General features: G+C 60.2%; 1 protein-coding gene across 4 annotated transcripts in view; it reads right to left on the reverse strand.

The window, feature by feature from the left end:
- The window catches only part of MAD1L1 (mitotic arrest deficient 1 like 1), a 314493-nt gene that overhangs the window by 66338 nt on the left and 224492 nt on the right, over nucleotides 1-23663 (reverse strand). For 3 of the 4 annotated variants that reach the window (XM_032326714.1, XM_032326715.1, XM_032326716.1), the window contains exon 16: nucleotides 4345-4552. In XM_032326714.1, the coding sequence (XP_032182605.1) occupies nucleotides 4345-4552 (208 nt within the window). Of the gene's footprint in view, nucleotides 1-2079; nucleotides 2217-4344; nucleotides 4553-23663 lie in introns of those variants that run through there. The other variant, XM_032326717.1, reaches the window with a different exon arrangement.

Below are 23663 nucleotides of genomic sequence, written 5' to 3' on the forward strand. Positions count from 1 at the left end.
ATCCATGGCCCACCCGTGGCCCACCCACGGAGGCCGCTGCAAAGCCCACAGAGAGGATGGCACGGTGAAGGGAGAAGCAAGCTGCTCTCTATGCCCCAGTCCGCCCCCCCGGGGAGGAGCTCCAGAGCCCACCACCCTTCCCGACTCAGGGACACCCTGGGATCAGCTGCACCCGCACAGCCAGGCCGTGACAAACCTCATCACCTTCACTGTGTTGCTATCAAAACCCGGTTATTTTAATATTAATGCATTACCTAATTAAGCTGCAATTAATAATCTCCCTGGCCGAGCCCGGGTACTGCAGGGGGCCCTGTGGGGAGCCAAGAGCCAGCTGGGGGAGGCTGAGCATTTTGGTTCCTGTTGACCCAGGGGGCTGGGTCCTTGCTAGCGGTCATTGAGCAATTCCTCTGTCAAAGATCCACAGAACCTCAGACCAGCTCTCCCCCGAACCCTGAGAGCGCAGTCAGCGAGGGTGGGTGGCTGTGCTCGTCCCCCCCGGCCCGGCTAGCCCAATGGGCCATTCTCCTCCTGTTCAGCCACGCTGCTCTCCTCAGGAGGCCAGCCTCCCGCCGTTGGTCCAGCTGTCTGCCATGTGCACCTGCACCATCTGAGGGCCCTGGGCACCCGCAATGAACTCGGGGTCTGTTCCACAAGGCCAGCTCAGAGCAGACGGCAGCCTGTCTGACCCTTTACGTCATCTGTCAGGGAACCACTCGAGCTTCTATAAGGTCCGTCGGTCGGTGCTATCCCTGGGGTGCCCAAGAGCAGGGGCCCCTGTATGGGTTTCCTGCCTCCATCTCTCGCCTTCCGCCAATGCCCAGACTGGGGCAAGCCTGACTGCTCCCAGTAGCACCGGTCGGCATAGCGGAAGGCCTGGGCGAGGGGTGCTGCCGCTCAGAGGTATGGTACGGCAGGTGGCCTGTGAGATCCGGGGTAGAGGGCAGCAGCGTGGGGGACATCTGTTGGTGGCTGGAAGGCCCCTGGAGCCCCACTGTCTAAGGGGCATCTCTGGGGTACTCAGGTACACTGGCCAGGGACTTCAAGTGCTGAGGCTTCAAGTCACTGCCCAGCAGCCTGGCTCCGCGTGGCTGGGGCTGCGTGCCCCGCAGATGACCTGGGAGCCTCAGGGTGGGCATGCTGGCGGAGCACCCGGAGCCTCACAGGCAGAAACAAGTACCCCACTGCGTCATCTGCGCGCTCACCAGCCGGTCAGCAGTGGCCCAGTCGTCCGCCCACAGGCTCCAGTGCTAACCACGAGGCGCCTGGCTATTCTACCGTGATCCCTTGAGGCTGGGTCCTACAACCACACTCACCGAGCGGCCTCTGCCACAAACATGACACAAATGCCTGGCACGAGGCCATGGGAGACCCAGCAGAGGTTCTCAGAGCTCCTGCTCTCACCAAGCCCACAGGAGCACCAAGCCCACAGGAGCAGCGGCGCCACCACGCCCACGCGCCCTGCACCTCCCCCACAGCGGCAGCTCACCCGGTGCCCCGAGGGGGCCCCATCCCTAACCGGGTTGTGGCCTTGGTCTCTACGGACCAGCGCCTGGGGCTCAGTGAAACTGACACGCACCGGCCTTCACAAGCTTGACCTGCACGCATGCCTGAAATTCTAGGCTTCGGTTTGATACCAACTCTGTTGCACAGGTAGGTCACAGAGAGTCTTCGAGAGTCCAGTGGCGGGATGGGGGGGTATGTCCCATTCCCCTGGGGCATTGGCTGTATCCACTGGTTGGTAACTTCGGTACTAGGTCCTCCCCTGGTGGACCCACGACGGTGTTGGCGCTCCCGCGTCAGACAGTGAGGCCATGCTTACCACCGTCAGACCTCTCCCTGGACTCCCTGCCCTGAGTCGCTTGTGTCAGGTCCCCACACTGTCCTGACCGCAGCCATGCGAGCCAGGCCGGACAGGAGAACAGGACTCTCTCTCCTCCCGACACCTTCTGCTGCCCCTGCAGCTGCTGACTGTCCTGTTTCTCCAGCAGCTCCATTTTCTGGGTACTCGACTTGGCAAACCCCTACTGGGTGTCGACGTTGGAGCACCCTGACTGTTTGGTACGCATGATGAGCTGGGAGTCCAGCACCCAAGCTCTAGTCTGCACCATCTCCCAAGACACTGGACACCTTCCATTCTACAAGGTTCCAAAACTTTCTGACCAGTCTCCACCTGCTCTGGCTGTTCCTGGGGCAGCTGTCCCCGGTCTTCCTCATCTCTCCACGGCTGGCGCTCTAGCCTTCTGTATCCACATCTTGCTCCCTGGCTCTTGCCCTCGTTTCAAAGGTGTGCAACCTCCACGGGCCTCATGAGAGAGGGAACCTCGAGCTAGCGTTTTCTAGACACTGAACATCGGAAACAGAAGCAAACTCCTCCCTCGTGGGGCTGAGCATGGGGCTGGCTGTGAGCTACCGTCTGGTCCCTCGGGCATCCAGAGTCTGGCCCCTAGTGGCTTTCTTGCTCCTCAAGCCACAGTTCAGAAAGGAGCAGCCTGTTTCTCCCTCTCTGGGAGGTGACAGGTGCCCTTGTCCCTTTGTTGAGAAGCCTCACTATGACAAGTCCCAGCATGGGGAGCCTCCCTCTGGCCAGCGGCGAGTCCCCTGGGCCCCCACCCTCTCCTGGAGCCACCAGAGGAGCTGCAGAGATCCCATGCCCCTTGTGCCTTTATCTGACCTTCTGCTCTCCTGTGCACATACACTCCCCCAATTTTCTAAGTCTCCTGTTTAGCTTTTCACTTCAGTTTTGGTGTCTTTAAATTCCGAAAGTTCACGTGTTTCCTCTTTGAAAAAAGTAAAGCAACACATCCTTCCTCTCTGAAGACGGAGGCTTTGTCTTTTCACCTGTGCTGTTCTCTCCCTCTGGGCCCGGCGGTCCTGGGACTCTGCTCACAGCGAGGGGACAGGCCTGGCAGGGTGCCCCATGTCAGCTGCCACAAAAGGAGCCCTTCCAGAGGGTGTTGTTGTGGTGGGTGAAGAGAAGGGGGCGGATTGGGGCGGGGGTCCCGGCACCCACACGCACCAGCTCTGAGCTCACTTCGCTCTTTCCATCCAGGGACCCTCTGCACACCGCAGATGTGTCTGGCCCAGCAGGCCTGACACAGAGCCCAACATCCTCGGTCCCTAATGAGTTCTGGGGGAGGTCCTGCCAGCATGGGGCCTGCTGTTTGGGATTCTGGCTCTAAGAGAATAACCTCGGTTTTCTGTTTCCTCTTTTCATTGTTGCTGGGGGCAAGGCCACTGCCTACAGCAGGGTGCTGAGTGGAAGGCCTGGGGACCAATGCCTGTCCTTATGCCCTCTGGCAAGTGCCCTTAACCCTCTGCCCCCAGGGCCACCTGCCACCACCACCTCCAGCCTCGGGGGCTCTGGGGCACCACTTGGACCCCTCTTAGCTCCACCCCCTTCAGCCACCCGCCTACCAGCGTCCTTGAGTCTTCTCTGTGGGTTTGTACCTTCCTTGAAAATGAAATACAAAACCCCCAAACCCCTCACGGTCAGGCTGACAGCAGGTCGGGCCAACGGCAATGGCAAACGGGGCAGAGAGGGGGCTGCAGCCAAGAACCCCGAGCAAGAAAACACGTGCAGAACAAGTCCTGGGCAGGGCTGGTAGAGTTGAGGGGGACAAGACGGTGGCCAGAGCCCTGTGCCTTCATGGGACAGAGGATCTGCCCAAGGAGGTCGGGACGGGCTTCCGCAGGAGGAGCAGTCCGGAGCGCAGCTGGGAAACATCAAGGGAATAGGGGCCTCACCCTAGCTCACTGACAGCTCAGTGTCCCCGTCAGAGCTGTGGCGGGATAGGCTGGGCAGCCCGCGGAGAGGCTGGCTTCTGCACTCGGCCCTCACCCTGGACAGGGACCCAGGCAAGTCAGGCTCCCAGATATGCCCCCTTGGCTGGTGGGTCCCTTTGCTCTGCACTGGCCGGGAGGCTCAGCATGGGACTCAGTGGGAACAGGAGAGTTACTTGCCCACATGGGCAGTGACGAACCGTGGGCTCAGGGACTGTCACCCTGGTGTGCAGAGCTGCAGAGTGCGGGTGAGGCCGTGCTCATGTGCCCCGCTCCTGGGCCCTGCACCAGGGCTCTGGACTCCACGAAAGGTACTTAGATCCATGAAAGATGGTCCCCGTTTCCACAGAGCGTTGGATCGACTCGTGATTAATGGGACACAGATACACCGAAAAATGGCACGAATCCGTGTGAGGGGCTGGGAAGAGTTCAGCCACTTGTTCCCCCATGGCTGCCAGAATCTCTTCCCGCCGTGACCTGCGACCCCTGAGGGGCTCATTCCCAGGTCCTCCCGCAGCCCCCTGCCCACAGGATGGCCCACGGACGCAGTGGGGAGGGACCTACCTGTTAGTTCCTTGGACGAAGGCAGACTTGCGGCAGCCTCCAGGTCAGCGGGGACAGGGCCGCCTCGCTCCAGGGCACGCACGAGCTCCCGCAGCTGCTCACACTCTTCCTGCAGCCGGGCCTGGTCCTCACGGAGCCGCTGCTTGGCCGCGCTGGCCGGGTTCATGCTCATGTGCAGCACTTTGGTCCTGCTCTGGTCGTAGCCACCCTGCAGGACCACGGGGCGGGTCAGCACGGCCTGGATGGACAGCTTTGGGGATGGACACTGGGGGGCTTGGGCAAGGACGGCCACCCCTTTCCTGGGCCTCCACACCTGATTGATGAGGCCGTGGTGCTGTGGCCTGCCTCAGGGAGCGGCAACGGGTAGCTGGGGGAGGAAAGGCAGAGAGACCCGGAGACAGCCCTTCGGAATGTCGCAGGTGCTCGGGCTGCCCGGGCGCCTGCCCGTCTCCTCACACAGCACCTGGAAAAGCGCACAGGCAGGGCATCACGGGAGTCTGTGCGCTCCAACACGCCACTGGCAAACATTCACACCCAGGGGCCTGGCTCCCACACACCCCGCTGTCTCGAGGTCCACAGATGCAAAAAACAACACAAACCTGAAAGAAAGATTGAGACGAGAGCTAAGTGCCCATGCGGCCATGCCACACGTCCCTGTCACTAACAGCACCAGGGCAGTCAGCAGCTTACCAGTGTGGACGCGGCCCTTGCTCAGCTGGGAGTCTACACATACGTGCCGGTACAGCCGCCTGTCTGCTCTACACTGGTGTGCGTTCCCGCCCATGTCCACCTGTGCACCCCGCCGCGACAGGGCCCAACCCAGCTCCCTCCCCCGCCGCTGCCCTAGCAGCCCATCCCCCACGTGGCTACCGGGTCCAGCATTCACAGGCCGCGCGTGAGAAGTGCCGCTCTGGGCACAGGCCCTCGTGCCTCTAGGTTCAGCCTCTCCACTTCCCAGACACCAAGGTTGGCCTCTGTCCCGCCTCAGGGGGCTGTTCCGAGCACAGGAAGGTTGCCCTCACATTCGGGAATCTAGCTTGGGTGCTGGCCTCACGGATGACGTCACAGTGACGCCCATGTCCATGCTCAGCGTGCAGTCAGATCAGTCAGTGTTGACAAACGCACAATCACGTGTCCCGTCCCACGCTCACTGCCCCCGCGGTTCTGGCTTCTCCAGAATGTGGCTAGCGGAGCCTTTTCCAACAGGCTTCCTTCACTTAGCACCGTGCGTGGAAGGCTGCACCCCTCCCTTGCTGGCTTGCTGGCTCATTTCTCTTTGGTGGTCTGCAGCATTCCTTCATGCGGACACACCTGTGTGCGGGTCTGCTCACTTCTGAGGGGCGCCCTCGTCGCTTCCAGTTTGGGCAGTAATGGAGAAAGCCAACATGAGCAGTCCCGGGCAACTTCTAGGACAGAGGTGTGCGAGTAACTGGGTCCAGCCTTCTGTTGCTTTACCCACCGCCTCTGCTGGGGCCCCTGCATCCCCCATGCCCCAGGACCACCCTCGCTCAGCCAACAGACCCCCCTCGATCCCCCTCTGCTGCTCCCACCTGCCCGGCAGCTCCTGTTCTGGTTAGCAGACACCGCCCCACTCCAGCCACTGTGGACCCGCCCCCTGCCCAGTCCCGGAAACTAGCATGAGTGTGGCCCTGTGACTGGGCGAGGGCATTTCCCTGAGGTTTTATTCCCAGTAGCCAGGAGAGGCTGGGAAAGATGCCTCCTCCCTCCTGAGGCTGCAGTTGGGAGAAACACGGCCTCACTATCTGCCACACATCCTGCCTCTTCCCTCCTGGCCTGGAAGGGGCCGGTCCACCCCAGGGAAACAAGGTCAGCAACGCAGACATGTGGAGTGAGTGAGTCCTGGCCTCCGTGTGGAGCTCAGTAAGCATGGGGGGAATGACTGGAAATCTCAGACCCAACCCAGGGCCCGGATGAACCCCGCAGCCTACGGCCAGTGAACATGCCTGCGGGGCCACCTGGCAGACGCCACGACACATGACAGTCTCAGCAGTGACGACCGAGAGCCACCAATGCATGGACAGACGGAGCCCGGGGGAAGGATCATCTCCCCAGTAAATGGTCTGGGGGCAACGGGATGCCCCAATCACCCTGACCACACAGCACACATGAACCCCGACTCCTGAGGGAGGGCAAACTGGGAAACACAAGGTAAAAAAGAACCACGTTAGGAAAAAACACAAGAGGACATCGTGACCTTGGAACAGACAGAGGCTTCTCTGAAACAGGAAAGGTGCTGGCCACACGTGAACACAAGCACACTTGACTCAGAGCGAGAAGGCGACGGCAGAGGCGGACGCTTGGAATACAACACCTGACATAGGACTCATGCCCAGAATCCCTGGAGAACTCACACAAGCAAGACAAGCATCAGACAATTCAAGTTTTAAAATGGGCAAAAAATGCAAACACTTAGCAAAAGTGTCCCAAAGGCCAACAAGGCAGGAAATGGAGCACAAATTAATCGTCAGAGGGATGCCAATTAAAACGGCCGTGAGATAACCTGCATGCATCCCCAAACACCTGCTGGCACTGAACAGATGGGAAACACCAAGCACCGTGTATCCAGTGGCCAGTGCTTGTGCAGGTGAGAACAGGAACGGACACAGCCACCCCGGAAACACCACTTGGCAGTGCGTGTGCTCAGGGAGAGCAGATGGATATCCCATGGCTGGCAACTCCGGGCCTTGCACAGACAGCCACCGGGAGTCAGGCACCAACAGGTTCTGGTCTTGTGGTCCACACCCATCAAACGCAGTGTGTGGTCCCCATGTGGAGGACCATCCGCGAGAATGGGCGTCACAAACAACACAGAGCAGCAAGCGTCCGACATAGCGGAGCCCACGTCAAAGTCTGACGGCACCCCATGGCGGCAGGACACACTGCTCTGGGCAGTGAAGGGAAAGAGGGGCCAGCTGGGGGGGCTCCAGGGTGTCTGTGATGCTCTGCCTCCTGCTCAGGATGCTGGTTACCAGCGGGGTCAGTCAGTCAAGGGAAATCCGTTTCTGGTATCCCGCCCTGTGGCTGTGATGGGAAGGGAAGCCATGACCCAAGGACCATCCAGAAACTCACGGGGAGCCGAATGCTGGACTCTCCCAGAATTTACTCACGCTTGGGAGTGAGGGAGGCACACACATGAACAGATACATACATGCACGCACACATGTATGACACTCACGTGCACACACACATGTACACGTGTGTGTGCACACATGCACACGAACATGCTCATATGCACTCATATAGGTAGACACACATATATGCTCATACACCAACATGTGTGTACACACACGGATGGGCACACAATGCACAGCCTCACACACACACACATACACAGGTATGAAGGTCAGAGAACCCCAAGGGGAAGGGGAACTAGGGACGCCTGCGGTCCATGGGACCTGCCTCTAAGACCCTAATGACCCTGGGTCAGTTTGAGGGGGGGTCCCAGCCTTTTGCCCTCATGCTCTTGGATCTGCCAAGAGCAGCTCCAGTTTATGGTCTGGACGACTTGCCCTGTGGCCCAGGCGAGTGGGGGTGGGCTGGAAGCCAGGCCTGGGAAGCTCCCCCTCCACACAAAATTGGCTCCTGGGGGCTCAGGATCCAGGAGATGCTGCCTCCTCTGTCGGGAGGGATGTTTGTTGGGTCACAGCACTGGCCATGTCTCTCTGGCCGGCCCTCCCCGGCCTCCCTGACAAGGACAGGGGCCACAACAGGGCAGGGGAGGGAGAGGGCTGCCTCAAGGGCCTCAGCTCTGCCAAAGCAGAGAGCTGGCACTGCTTTGAGGAAGGCCCCGGACCCATTCTGGGGCAGGTCCGAGGTTTCCCTCCAGCCAGGTGCTCCAGGAGGCCCATGTCTGGATGGGCAGATGGCCAGGAGGCCGCTGGCCCACCACCCCATCCCATCTCTGCTGGCGAGGCACCTGGGCCAGAAGAACAACCACGGCCAAACTTCCTTCCCGCCTGATCCGCCGTTCTTTGCCTTCTCCTCGACAAGAGTCCCATTTCCTACCGCCTTTGTGAGTCCTACCCCCACGTTTCTCCTCTCTCTTCCCGGAAAAATGGGATGGGGGAGGGGCAGAGCCCTTATTCCGATCATCCCACTCCCCAGGGAAGGAGGCTGGCTGCGGACACATCCGTCAAGTGCGCCAGGGTCAGAGCACGAGCTAAAGCTGCCTTGGGTGTGGTCCTGCCCTGTCACTGAAGGACAGTGCAGCCACCCTGGGGGCCCAGGAAGGGACCAGCCGCCAGCCCAGAATACCTGCAGGTGCCTGCAAAGGGGAGGAGGATGGGGCTGGGGGAGGGAGCAGCAGGATCCTCTCCCTTCTACATGCCCCCTCTAAAAAGTAAAACACCTTCCAGGTGTTCTAGGCACAGGGGAAGGCAGCCCATAAGCCCCACGGTAGGAGGGGAGAACAGCTTCAGGCCAGCAGCCACGGCCCCCTGAGCCCCTCTCCACTAGCATCACCTTGGAGAGAGAGAGGAAGGCCACCTGCGGCCACCAGAGGGTGGGGTCCCGGGACTCCGGGGAGCCTGCTAGGGAAGGCACTGAGTGGGGAGGACTCGGGGCTCTTGATGGGTTTCTGAGAACCTTGTAAAAACCCCAAAGGAAAAGAGAGATTCTGTAGCTTTGGCTGAATCATAGACTCTCAGACTAGAAGGCAGTGTTACTCCTCGAATTTGAACAGTCTGGGAAAGATAAGCAAGTGTGTGAAATCTATCTCCCCACACAGCCGGGCAGAAGCCCGGTGGCAGCAGACGACCTGGCAGCTTGCTTTCTGGGCCCTTGTGGGCTGGGGTGGGGGCCTGGGCACATAGGGAGGGAGTGTAAGGCTTCACGGGCACACGCCTCCATCCACCAGCCCATTCGGTGTCTGCGCTGGGCACCCAGGAGTAAGCCATGAGCCGTGCAAAAACACAGACCCAACTCCTGTCACACTCGAGTCCCCAAATGCCATTCTTCCTTTGGTTTTCCTTCAACCCTTCAAAAGTGTAAGAACAAAGATGGGTGAGCAGTCCTTGGGCCGGGACCCACCCCTGGTGAGCCAGAGAGTCAAGTCCCTTCTTTCCCCAGCCACGAAGTAGATGCTCCGGCTGGAGACGGGACGTGACCGCTGATGTCAGGGGGCTGAACAGGGAGGCAGGTGTGGGGTGAATCAGGGACCCGCGCCCGGACATTGAGGTCCTGGAATGTCATCCTCTGTTATGGAGACGCCAAACACACGTGGGTGGGAAGGAGAACCACCGCTCCCATCCTGGACCATGACATCCTGGGGGTGGTCCTCCCCTTGAGGGCGAACTGCGGACATAGAAAACATGTGCTAGGGGATTTGGGGATCCAGCAGGGCTCAGCCAGATGGGGTGGACAGAGGGAGGAACCCAAGCAGGAAAAGCCTCACCATTTGATGAGGGTCTGATGAGTTGGGACAAACAACCTGCTCCCTGTAGGAGTCAACACAAGAGGCCCAGCATGGGGAGGCCTTGGCTCCTGGCGTTTACAGTGAGGGTGGAGCCATGGGGTTGGCACCCAAGCCAATTCTGCTGCAGCGGGAGTCATCTCCCCAGTCTCGGGGTGACCTGCAAAAGCTCCTGCCCCTCCCAACTCTGGCCACAGACAGCAGAATCCCCAACTGCTCCATATGGTGGGCAGAGGCCACAGTGTCCTGGCTGGGATGACCTCTGACCTGGTCCTGCCCTGGGAGCCCCAACAGGCTGACGGCAGAGCCCAGCAGACAAGGTCCCGTGGCCTGGCCTCCACTTCCAGGGGGGGAGGCACCTGTCACGGAGATGGCACCTGTGGCCAGCGCCAGGGTGAGCTTGGCTGCGCCCCCCCAACCACTCACCACAGCCTTGAGCTCCCTCCCCTGGGAAACATGGATGGACCCAGCCCTCAGGAATGTCAGGGAGTGACAGTGATGTGCTCTGAGGTCCGTCAAGGACCATGAAGTTTTGTGCCACCACGAACCATCTCCACACACGTGGGAAGTGGGTAAAGAAGACAGAAGGTCTCCTGGGCACGTCAGCTGACGGGGGACAACAGCCAGACTCCCCGGATGTGGGACTGGCTACTGCCCTTTCCCTCCATCTGTGCGGAGCCGTAAGGACCCAGCAGGGCAGGTGGGGCCACATCCCTGACTCCGCTGGAGAGGACGGCCAAGGGAGCTGGAAGGCCCTCCCGAGGGGGTCTGGGGCAGGGAGGGGGCTGTGGTCCACACTCCAGGCTCACCCCTGCATTGCGACGGGCCTGCAGAGGGGGTCAGGGATGGCCAAGTACAGCTATCCACTGTCTAGGCGGCGCGGAGCCTGCCAGCCCTGGGTCTTAGGGAGTGAGCTCCCCAAGCAGGCCGGCCCCCAGAGAATCAGGCTGGGAGGCCGTCACATGCCCTATAAACCTATGGCAAACCCATCCCAGGCGTCCTAGCCCACCGGGCATTTTTCCTCTCTATGGTCAAATTGACAAGTGAGCCTAAAGGCACATCCGCTGGCGCCATCCTGACTGCGCCTGCTTCTGCCTGAGGACCAGTGTCCAACGCTGGTGCCCCACTTCTGGGACCGATACAAGGATTGAATAGCAATGTGCCTGCGGCATGACCGGCTCCCTCCCCCCAGCTGAGGGCAGGCTGCTTCTTGGGAGACGGTCCCGTGCATGAGCACCCATGGCAGGCCTAAGCCCCCTCTCCAGACAAGCAGCCACAGCAGGAAGGTTCCAGATCAGGTCTCAGTGCCCGCTGCCCCACATATCTTCCCCATGGAGTCCCCCACAGCCTCTAGGTTGACATGATGCATCCAGGTCTGAGTATATGCGTGTGTGGCCTGCCCTCTTCTGAGGCATCAGGGGCTGCATGCAGCTCCCTGGGACGAAGACCCCAAAAGAGACCTTGACTCTTCCAGCCTCCCTGCAGGTCCACCCACTGAAAGCTGGAGCTAGTGCCCAGGGAACATGAGCACAGTCACCCAGATGCCCGTGCCGAGCAAGGCAGCTGCTGTGTTAATCCCCTATGTTTTGGGGTGTTAATAACAAAGCAACAGGACAGGACGCTGTCTCTCAAGGAGGCCATGAAAGAAATGAGATGAGCCCTAAGGGCACCCTGCTCACCATCGGGTGGGCAGCAGGCTCCTGGGAGGCTCCAGAACCAGACTTTTGGGATTCTGCAAAGAACAGTGCCGAGGGGTTACACTCCAACCTGGCTAACCACAGTGCCAAGACAGTGCCCCACCGACCCCGGCCCCGGCCCGACTGTGGAGGACAAGTGTGAGGATACACAGCTAGCTGGGGGCAAGGCCGGCCGGTACCGCTAGGCAGGCGGCCCCAGGCCCTCCTCCTGCTGCAGGGGCTGAAGTCCTGCACTGCAGCACAAGGAATGAGGAGCCCCGCATAGAAGCGCAGGGTCACAGCGCATGCCCTGTTCCCTCCCATCTGTGATCACGCTCCGTCTTTCACAAAACCCTCATTTTAGGGGAAACAGGTAGAGAGTGGGTCAGGGCACAGAGGCTTGGGGCCCCGGAGGCTGGGGCAGATGGTCTGGGGAGACGAGCCTGGTGGTTTGCTGTCCTGTTTCCTGGAGATGGCTATCATGTGGGCCAGCAATCCTTTCCACGAGTGGGCACAAAGCAAATATTCAGGTTTTGTGGGCCACACAGCCTCTGTTGCCACTGTACATAGGCAGCCAAAGACGTATGTAGACAGATGGGCACTGCTAGGTTACAAGAGAGCTCTATTTGCCAAAATACACGGCCGGCTGGACCTGGCCCACGGGCTCAGGTTTGCTGACCTTGGGTGGGAAGAATCTGAGCAGAAAAGTGGGAGGGGGAGGAAGGTTCTCCTGCAGGGATGTGCTACGGGCTGTGTGGCAGGCCGCACCGAGGCTGGGCCAGAGGCTGGTTTCCAGAGTGCTGGTGCCAGTGATGGGGGGGCGTCCCCAGCCCACAGAGCCGAGCCAGAGCACACTGAAAACAATAGTGAACAAACAGTGCTGGCAAGGACCAGAGACGGAAATAAGCACCCACAGACCGGAGGACGGCGTGTGTGACAATGACCGCACCCAGCTGGTGGGCACGTGCCCTTCATCCCGCATTACCCAGACGCCAGCTGCTTCCCAAAGTCACGTGGCACTGCAAGGGGTTTGGGAGAACCCTGAATAACCTGGCCACCCTGAAGGGGGTACAGCACAAAGACCCCCAACTTGATTACAGGAGCCACGCACTTGGATGCCGGCCCTGGTATAGACGAGGAGCTCACCGGAAGAGAATCCAAGAGCCCACAGGAGACCCTCCCATCTACAGCCAGCAATTTTCTCCAGTGCTGCCAAGACCACTCAACAGGGAAGAACAGTCCTTTAATACTCGTGCTGAACCATGGGACATCCACAGGCACATATGTGAAGCTGGACCCCTACCTCACGCCATATGTAAAACCCAATTCCAAATCAAACACCTAAGCATAAGAGCTAAAACTACAACTCCCAGGAAAAAAGCGTGAGTTTAAGCCTTCGTGACAATGGATTCCACCGTGCATTCCTGGACAGGATGCTAGACACAAAGAAGAACAGAAAAAGAAAAACAAACTGGATGTCATCGCAGTGAAAAACTTTGTGCTTCAAAAGACACCTTGGAGAAAAGGAAAAGACAACGTACAAAACAGGAGAAAATACTTATGAGTCACACATCAAGTACGTGACTTGTACCCACGATGCTGACTCAGTGGGGGACAAGACCAGGTAACAGATTAAAAGACGGGCAGGGTCTGAAGACACACTTCTCCAAGGAGGAGACACCAAAACAAGTAAGTATGTGACAAGATGCCCAAAGCTGATGTCATTGCTCCTCAGGGAAAAGGAAACCAAAGTCCCCCTGAGATAACAAGCCTTGGTGAGGGCGGGGAGGAGGCCGAGCCCCCAAGGACCACTGCTGTGGGTATAAAATGGTAACAGGCCCTCGAGTAGCTGGATGTGGAGTCACCATACAGGCCAGCAGGCCTACACACCGGGGTCTGCCTGTGAAGAAATGCTCACAGCATCGTTACTCATGGCACAGCATCGTCACTCATGGCAGATGAAAGGCGGGGAGAACCGCGTCCGCACAGGGGATGTTACTCAGCTCTGACACCCGCAACGACACACGTGCTCCTTAGATGCACAATGCTCAGGGAGAGAAGCCCCTCACAGAGCTCCGCCAGACAGGACCCCACACAGGTGGCAAGTGGGCCGGGGCTTGCGCAGGGCGGGAGACAGAGGTATCGCAGGGGCAGGGCACGGGATGGCGTCCTGAGGTAACGAGAGTGGTCCGCCACCTGCAAGTCCACCAAAACCACCAAATCACTCTCGTTTCAAATGGGTGAGGTACGTGATACATAAATCCAATCCCCATACAGCTATTTTTTAAAAAAGAAGAGAAAAAAAAGGCAAGTGGCGGGGTTAAAAGCTGGCATGCAGATGGGAGAGCAGCCCCGGGCCCCGTGAGGGGACATGAGCTGACTGTGGCACAGGCCCCCACCTCCCGCGTCACCCTGGGCGGGCACCCCTCAGCTGTCCTGTCAGGACCCGAGAGCTGGGCCCGGCCCCACCAGTGGCAATCCCTGTCTCCAGGGCCTCAAGAGGCACCCAATCAGCGGCCAGACCACAACATCTCTGAGCCTCCTGGGCACCCTTGGGCCTCCATGGCTGGTCAGAATTTGCCGCCACGGTCCCCCCTGAGGGACGTTCCCTGACTTCATGTTCTCAGACCAGCTTCCTGTGTTCAGGCTCCCAGCAGGCCCCCATGGCTGCCTGGACTGGCTGCCCTGAGACCCCGCACACTGCTGGGCCCCCAACCCGGGGACAGAGCTCTTCTGTCTGTCCTCCCTAGAGATGTCCGGGGAGCCGGGCCCCTCTGCTCAGGCCTGTTTCATCTGAGTCTTGACACAAGGGTACTTCGGGATGCCTAACTAGTACATGCAGACCTGAGACCACAAGGCAGGGCACCGGCCAGCCTGGGTCCCAGCAAAACCTTAGCAGCTGCCTCTCAGCCATGATCGCAGCAAGGCTGGTTGGTGGGGAGGGAGCTGGGGGCGGGGGGGGGGGGGGTGCACAGGCAGAGTCCCTGAAGCGAGGGACTGGGTGTGTCGTTGGCACCTGCCACCTGGAGACTTCCACACTGAGCTCAGAAAGCTGAGGGCTGGAGGAGGCGAGGGGAAAGTGAAGCTGGTGGGTGCCATCGGGGCCCCTCAGGAGTCTGCCCAGGTGTGAAATTGGAAAGCGTACATACCAGGTGGCCAAATGCTGTCTTCCCAGGGTCCAGAAAAGACTGGTTCCCAGGGCAGCTGCCTGTAGGCAGTGGTCATCCTAGGATCGCCCACAGACCCCATCCTTCTCCCCTCCTCATGCCCTGCGGAGCTGTCAATGGGGCAGACAGGCGCTGACCCATGTGTCAGGACCACGTGGCTGGGCAACGCCTGCTACACCATCCTCTCTCGATGCAAGGAGGCTGTCCTTCTGCTTCTGTGTGGGCAGCATAGTGCGGTGGACCCCAGGAGGCCCAGGAGGGAAGGGAGACGCCCCCGGCTGGCTGGTCACAGGATGTCTAGCCCCCGAGAGCAGGGGCTCCCAGATGCTTCCAGCAGGTGGGGATCCTGTGAGGATGGGGAAAGGGAACCTGGTGCCTCGCCCATAGCCAGTACCCCATAAGGACCCACCGAGGGGAGCCAGTGGCCCTGCACCATCAAGGGCCGCCTGCGAGCTCCCACCTGGCTCTTTGGGCAGCATGTGTCATGGAACCTCTGCTTCGCTGCCGACCTCCCACTCGGAGGACAGCACAAGCGCCCAGGGAGCAGAGCTGTTCCCGAGCACTACCATCTGCCATGAGTGGTTCCCGTGGGCAGGAGTGCCCAGCACAAGGGACAGAGTGGGCAACTCTGCGGGCATCCATGACCAAGGGGCAGCTCTGAGTGTGAAGGGGACATGGCTGCCAGGCACTAAGATGTGTCGTCCCCTTGATAGATTCGCAGCTAAGACGCGGGCAGTCCTGACAAGAATCTCCAAAGGCCAAGTTCCAGGCATCCTCAGACAAGCTGGTGAGATTCCTCACGCAACACACACCTATGTCACTCCCGGCGGGAGCTGGCGCTCCTGCCAGAGAACGACCTAGCTGAAGCCGACCAGGGCCAGACAGGGGTTGGCCAGGGTCATGGGGCCATCTGCTACACATTTCCAGAAGGGACCTGCCTCTATGACCACCAGCCGTGTGCTGGGGGCAGGGGGCTGGACCGCAGGGTGCACCCCGCTTGTCCCCACAGCGAGGATTCTCCTCTTGCTCCCCGACTCCATGCTAGCTGGGGAGAACGGCCGCTCCCTCTGTGTCCGGGCCCGCGGGGGGTGGGTGGCAAGCGGCACCAGGGGCCCCTCTGCCCCAGCCTGTGCTGGCCCTCTCCCATCTGCAGAAGACTGAGGGCAGTGACCACCATCCCTGAGGGCCCTCTGGGCCAAAGTGCTCACAGGCCTGCACAGAGAGCGAGCCCTGGGGGCCCTCGCCCAGCCTATGGTCACACGTGCTGTGGACAGCGGCCCTGGCAAGCCAGGCGAGGAACTGGCTGCCCCTTGGCCCACGGCCCGGGAGGGAGGGCGCCTGCAGCCAGACCTGACGCGCATACCAACAGGCCCTGTTGGAAGAGGCAGGGACGCGGGGAGAATTAAACAGCACGGTTAAGTAAGTGCTGGTCCTCATGCATATTTATAAATCACCCGGCCTCTAAGCTAAATCAATCTCTCTCCCCTGGCTGAAGGAAGCACAGCTCGGGGAGAAGAGCAGGGGCCTCAGGGGCACCTGCTGGGTCTCGGGGCCTCCCTGGGCCCTGCCGTTGTGACCCTGATCCTGCACCCTGGCCCTGTGTCGTCTTCTGCCTGCTGCCCCTGAGCCTGTGGACCCACTCTGCACAGGCCCAGGGCTGGTGCTCCTGAGGCTCAGGAGCTACATGAGCTTGGGCAGGTTCCACAGGCAGTGGGGAGCCAGCAAGGGTCTTGCTCGGTGCTTAGTGGGCTCCTGGGGACACTCCCTGCCTCTGAAGCCTTAGGCACCCAGCAGGCCTTGTCCCCCAGAATGGGGGAGCAGGAACCCATGGGACAGTGTGCCAGCTGCATGTGGACAGTGTAGGGAGTGGTGGCAGAAGTCACACAGAGCAGCACAGGCTGAGCTCCGTGCCAACACCCCCAGCCTGCCGGATCTCTAGCACCATGAGCAGCCAGCCCACTTCTTGTCTCAGAGATTCAGAAACTGAGGCCCAGAGCAGATGGGAGACCCACACACCTGCCCACGACTGGTCACTGGGGGTGTGGGGGGTAGTAAAGGGGATAGAAGCCCAGGGGTGGTGGCCACAGAGGCAGGTCCCTTCCTCAAGCCAGAGGCATTTCAGTGAGGGGGCAGCAGGTATTTTGCAAGCCTCCATCTGCCCTGGGCCAACATGGCCAAGGAAGAGGCCCGGGACGACACAGGCCCGGCTCCTACCTCCTCCATTTTCCCTCGTTCCCCAGGACAGAGGCTTGATTCAGAAGCTGGGCACTCACCATCCCCTGTGGCCAAAGCCGCCACCTCTCAGTGGGCTGTCCTGATTGATCACGGGGGTCTGTGTGCATACTGTGTCCAGCGCCACAGAGCCAGCCCTGAAGGAACAAGCCACGGCAGCCGGTGGGGCCATGCCCCCTCGGCCAGTGTCAAGGAGACAGGAGCAGGATAGGATCCAAATCCAGGCTGCGGGCCTCACGGGGAGAAAGTGACAGGCTGTGAAGGGGGTCTGTGGAGGCCATCACCCACTGGGACAGGACCCTGGTATGCAGGGTGGGGCCGGGTGTCTTGCTAGTCCTGGGACACTCCAGGACAGGAAGCCCAGGACAAGTGCTCCCTAAGCTGGCCTTCCTTTAGCCCGTCCTGAATCTCTGGTCATGGACACCTCTGAACTGGTCATGGACACCTCTGAACTTGATAGGGGAACTGCTGTGATGGCCAAAAAGCCCTGCACTGGCTTCAGGACAACAGGTCTCTCCTAGCTCTGCCCCAGCAGCTCGAGGTCTTGGTTCCCAGGAGGGACACTGGGTGCTGCTGGGCACGAGGCTGTAGCTGGCTGAGCAGGGCCCAGGACCCATGGGTGGTCCAGGGATGATGGCGCTGCCTTTGCCCACCAGCCTCAGCCTGTGGCCGTGACACTCCAGCCCCACTCCAAGGAAAATTCACCTTGCCTTGAAGGGACACACATGACATCTCATCACACCCAGCCTCTAAGCTCACAGAAGGCTTGGCCGCCCGCATGCTCATCTATAAACTTGGTGAGGAGCATGCAGAGGGCGAGGTATCAGCCCACGGTCTGAGAGCAGCGAGGCTGCGAGGGCCACCGACAGTGCGGGGCCACTGCACCCTGAGCCAGCGCTCCCTGTGCCAGTGGTTCCAGCACAGCCAGCGGCAAAGCGGGCAAGCTGGCACCCATAGGGTCACAAGGTGGAAAGGCCCCATGCGTACACAGGGGAGCGGGCCGGCGGGGCAGCAGCCTGGGGGGCTTGAGGCCTGCGGGGATGCTTGCTGACACCGGCTCATGGGATGACAGGGGGCTTATATGATTCAAGACACATCAGTCTCCTCATAAAAAAATCAAGAGAAATCAGCGCCTGTGGAAATGTCTCCATGCAAGTACACATCAGCAAGCTGGCTTTTTTTAGTCCTCGGCGTTAATAAACATGAGCAGCCGGGCGCCGCGGTGGGGAAGGGAGGCTTGGGCTCTTTGCTCAAGTGTCTTGTTTTACACATCCATCCAGGAGCGCGGGCCTGGGGCACATGCCTGCTTGCTCACTCCACGTGTGAAGGGGCGCACGCGGCTGCCCCAGGCTGGGTCACAGACCGCTGGAGCGGAGCGCCGAGTCCGCATGTACGCTCATACAGCCCGGACACCGAAGGGAAGGCCTCTGACCAGAGGCAGATGCGACCAAGAAACGTAGGAGACGAACACCTGTCAGCGTTAGGGTGGGGCACAAAGGGGACCCCACAAACGTACACAGAGCGGTGTTCCCACACAGAACGGTAACCGTCCTCCTGCGTCTGCGCCCCCAGAGGTTCACTCTCCTCTCACGCAACCTAACAATGTCCACACTGGCTGGGGAACTAGATACGTTCATTCCAGGGGGCACATAAAAATAAACAAGAGGTACCAGAAACATCCTGCAGGAGCAGTCACAGGGGCAGGGAGGAGGGGACGCGTCATCCCCGGGAGCGCCCCAGGCCTGAGGGGACAGCACCTCGCACCAGCGAGGGCAGGCTTTGCAGTAAACGGTCCTGGGGTTATGGGCACGAGCCCCTTCTAGGGAACAGGCCGATGTCAGGCTTCATACCTGGTAAAACACCAGACCAAACCCAAACGCCGCAGTAGCCGTAGATTTACACGTGAAAACAAACCGCCACAGAGAACTCCTTCACAACCTGAGCCACAGACGAGACGTCGACAGATGCACCTGTATGAAAACTTACATAGCCAAAACTTCCACTTGCTTAAAAACGCCTCAAGCAAAGTCAAAAGACAGATGATCAATGGGAAAATATAACTCACAACTTAAAACAAAACATCTCAGCTCCTCATAATACAAAAAGCTCCAAGAAAACAACACGACCAACAACGCATTTGAAAAACGGACCAAGGACATTAACACATATGAACATACTGAAATGCCCTCGCTCCCGCGTGTAATACAAGGACTGGAGGTTGAAAGCATGCTACCCCCCCACCTGCAGGGGCAGGAGGTCTCCCGGTGGGACAGCACACTCCTGGCGAGCCTGCAGTCCATGCCGTCCCCCGTGGGGGGCAGTGGTCGCTGACAGACCACCATGAGGCACCATCTGGCAGAAGCCACCAAAAGAAGTACAGGTACCCTTTGATCCGGTTTATCCTACACACATGCACACACATAGAGATGCCGGACACAGGACACGCGCCACAGCCACGTTTATGGCCGCAGAAGGGGAAGACAGGCCACAAAGAGGCACCGAGTTCAGTACGTTACAGCACATCACAGGGACACATCAAGTGGCCATAATAAAACCAATGAGACCTCCCAGATCTGTTACGTGAACAACAAGGGGCAGAATGGTTTGAAAACAGGTCATCTTTGGGGTTAAAAGGGGGGCTGGCACTAAGAATTTGTTAGGGGAAAAACAACCAGCAGTCAAAGGAGATCCTACACAAGAGGAACACCGTGAAATGCTTCCGGCACCAACCTGTCCCAGCCACCGCAGGACGCAGGGCCAAGCTGCTTGGCCCCAGCTTCCTCCAGAGCCCACTTCCTCGCCGTGCCACCTGCTGCTGCACCCCCAGGTGTGCCCCACTCGTCCGCACCCCGAGAGTGTGGGCTGGGAGCCAGGCAAGGTCGCTGCCCGCAGAGCTCACGCTCCAGAGGACCGACCCATAAAGAGGTCCCGGATGTGGCCTGAAGGCACTATCCAAGCTGGCCCCAAGGAATGGGCAGGGCTGGTGGGCAGAGATGGGGGTGGGGAGCGCTCCAGACAGCGCTCCTGTCAGCATTAGGGTGGGGCACAAAGGGGACCCCACAAACGTACACAGAGCGGTGTTCCCACACAGAACGGTGGGCAGAGATGGGGGTGGGGAGCACTCCAGACAGCTGAGGGGAAAGCCAGCTGGATGCGGGGGGCCTGTGGTCCTCACCCAGAGACCCCAAGCTGTCAGGGCAGGAATGCAAGTCAATGGTGCAGCAGGAGGCATGGGCCTCTGCTGGGGGAATGGAGGCACAGGGCATGGGGGTCCTGGGACTTCAGGGACCTGGCTCCTTCATCTGCTTGGAGGGAAGGACCACTCTCTTTCTTCAGCGACCGCGAGGCCTTCTATGTGTGCAGCTGATAAGGAGCCTCACTGGGTGCTGGAGGCAGGGGTGAGGGGTGACTCCCGCACAGCCAAGATCAGCACCTGCCTGTTGCAGACCAGTTGTGGCCATGCCTGGCCACTGTCAGTCTAGCGCCCCTAAGCTCTGGTCACGCTCATTGGGGCTCACCCTTAATGCAGGCATCCTCAGCACACGGCCTGTGGGATTTGGCCCCCCTGGGGAGGGGCCCAGAGAGCACTGCAGACACATAGGCAGAGGGCCAGCCAGGGATCGGACACGCCCAGGGTCATGGTCAGTAGCCGGAGTCCACAGGGGAGGCAGGAGGGTTCTGAGAAGCAGAGGTCAGGCCTGCCTTGGGCTCAGGGCTCCTGGGCAGGTGGGAGCGGGTGGGAGCAGGTAGGGTAGAGGAGGTCTGAACCCTGGAGGGGGCCCAGGCTGGGCAGGAGGAACCTGCAGGTGGGAGGGAACCAGTGGGCACCCGGGGGCCATCCTGTCACAGCATCAGTGGGGAGAGGGCAGGGTGGTGTGAGGAGTGCAGCTCCCCCGACCTTGTATTCAGGAAGAGGGAAGGAGGTGGAGGCCGGGAGGGTCTGATGAGACAGGGCTGCTTGCCTGCTGACGCAGGGACAGGAGCGGGGACGTCTCCACGGGCACCGTGAGCTTTCCGCTCACAGGCAACCCAGCAATTTTCTACCCACTCCGTTTCCAAAAACGATACTTATTTCAAATGTCACTGGGCTGCAGTCTGGTCCCCTTCCTGAGCAGCGCTGCTGGTGGGCTATGGGCAGCCCCACCCAGGCTGGGGAGCCAATGGCGGGCTGGGGGGGTGGGGCGGTGAATTGGGACCTGCGCCCACCCCGGCTGGTCACCTGGCTGGATACACAGCGTGATCAGGCAGCACTGAGGGCAGCAGGACGTGGGCTCCTCTCCCAGAGATGAATTCTGCTTGATTACATGCATGCTGAAGCATTTACAGGGAAGGGTGCAGATGTTTGCAATTTGCTTTAAAATGCATCAAAAAACGGTAAAAGCACTGATGGATGGTGGAGGGGTAGCATCAGGGGGCCCCCACGCTCATGCCAGGATGTGGGCGGTGGGAAGTGGGTCTGCACAGAGGAGCTTGTCCGGCTTTGCTGGACATTTGAGGACATTTGTCGTGCACTGGGGCCAACCCGGCGGGGCTGAGGGCACAGAGTGCACGTGCATGGCCCGGCTGTGCTTTGCACATGCGGTGTCCAGCCTGGGCCAGGCTGCTGACAGACATGTGGCCCCCAGCCCTGGTGCTGCCATGTCTGGTCCCCTCTCGGCTGCACCTGTGGCCCATGACTGTCACAGTCCCCAAACCTGGCCCATCAGAACCTCCAATGTGGAAAAGCATGTGTGTTGTCATCAAGGTGATGCACAGGATGGCGGGGTTTCTACTCACAGCAGTCGCAGCAGTGGCCCTGCTTGGCTGGCAGTGAGACGCCCAGCCTGGGGGCTGTCACTACGGTCATCAAAGTGGCCTGACTGAGACCAGGGTCACAGCCACCACCCATGTAAGAGCCCACTCACCGAGAAGAGGCCAGTGGGAGGTCAGGACTAATGAGACGTGTCCTGCTACCATTCCTCAATCATTCTCTTGACTCTGGGAAACTGAGGCCTGTGGAGAGGTGTGTGGGGCACGACTGGGGTGGGAGGGAGCAGGGAACCCAGGCAGGGAGGACCAGGGCTGTGGTGGTCCTGCTCCACGGCCACCAGTCCCCCGCTCCAGCAGCCACACGGGAGCACAGGGCGCCCCCTGCCTCTAGGCCCAGACATCCAGGCCGTCTGTCTGCTCACTCCCAGCCCTGGAGAATTCTGGACCTGTCCAACCCATCCTGCCTCTACAGAAGGTGTCTGTGAGCGAGCCATTCACAGGCTAGCAGACCGCAAGCCTCAGTTTCCCCATCACTAGAGGGTGGCATGAGCGGGACAGCTGCAGTCCCCCCCCCCCAGCCCCCGGGGCGGCTGGCGGGAGTCCCCTCTGTGGGCTGGGGCACCAGGACGAGTGCGGGGACAGCCGGGCCCCGGCCCCATGGCAGGCCTGCCCCCAACGCCGTCCGGGTACCCAGAGTGAGTGGAGCAGCAGGCGCACACCAGGCTCGGAGCGGTAACCGGAGCTGTTTCCTCACCAACCAGCTGTGAACTAATTACAAGAAGTTCTAACTAGTGGCGCTCCCTCTCCAAGCATATGTTCCCAATTAAGTCAAACTGCAGCTGATTTTAATCAATCTTCCTTGAAGCGGCCCAACTTGAAGCCTCTCGCAGAGGGAAGAGGGGCCAATGGGGGGCGTGCGCTTAGGAACGCCGGAGCCCCGTGGCTGGACTGACCCCGTGAGGCGGGGAACTCACTGGGCAGTAGGCGGTGGACACCTGGGCCTCGGCCAGACACTTATCAACCACTCTGCATGACCAGCACGGCTGTTCCCCTGGCCTTCACTCCTGTCTGTCCCGGGAGTCTGTGGCTCAGCCGGGCCACAGCTCACAGGTGCTTGTCATGAGCCGACGAGGGGATGGCGTCTGGGTCAGTCGGACAGAATAGCCGCTGCCACAGCCAGAGTCCCAGCCCCCTGGAACGGCCGGCTTAGCCCCGGGTGCCAACCTCTGCCTGCCTACGGCACCACACAGCAGACCCGGGCTGGGGTAGCCCGTGAGGGGAGCGGACCAGGAGACCAGGAACAGAGTTCCCAGCTCAGTTCTGCCCCTTCTGCTGGGTGCCCTGGGCCGAATGACAGCCCCTCCCTGACTGGACGTTTCCTCATCAGGGAAACGGGGTAGTGCGACCTCCCACTGGCGATCATGGACACGGAGAAAGGTCTTCAGAGCACAGAGATGGTGCATGACTGACCTTTCTGAGACAAGACCCAGTCTCCATGCAGAGACAGCCCTCATGGATCTGAGCTGCAAGCAGGAATATGGAGAGGCTATCACAGTCCCCCTCCCTGCCTCTCAAGGTCAGCGACGGCACTGCTGCAGGAACAGCAGGCCTGGCTGTGGGACACCTGCCGGAACAGAGAAAGCAGGCATGTGTGACCATCTAGAAGCTTCTACCACCCACTCCTCCGCATTTCAGCCCTGCCGCCCCCATCCCGGGGCTACAGCCAAGACTCAGGGAGTCCCGCCACGTCCACCCACATGCACCTGAGCCCCAGCATGACGGAGACCTGGCCCCCAAAGCCTGCCCCCGCGGCTGGGCTGTGGTACCTGCTGAGTCCTGACCGGCTCCCAGGTGGGAAGACAGACACCACCTGGCCCCATGGGTGGGAGCCCAGCCCCTGGGCCATGAGTAGCTCCAGAACTTGCTGTAAGGCCTCTGCCCCACCCGAGGGCCAGTCTGGTGTTCAAAGTATCTCCACCCAGGAAGACTCAAGACGGGAAGAGAACTGGACACCCCACCTCCCGCCATGCTGGCACTGGTGGTAAACGTCCATAAGCCATGGGG

This window comes from Mustela erminea, chromosome 20 (assembly GCF_009829155.1).
Source record: "Mustela erminea isolate mMusErm1 chromosome 20, mMusErm1.Pri, whole genome shotgun sequence".
Classification (NCBI taxonomy): Eukaryota; Metazoa; Chordata; class Mammalia; order Carnivora; family Mustelidae; genus Mustela; species Mustela erminea.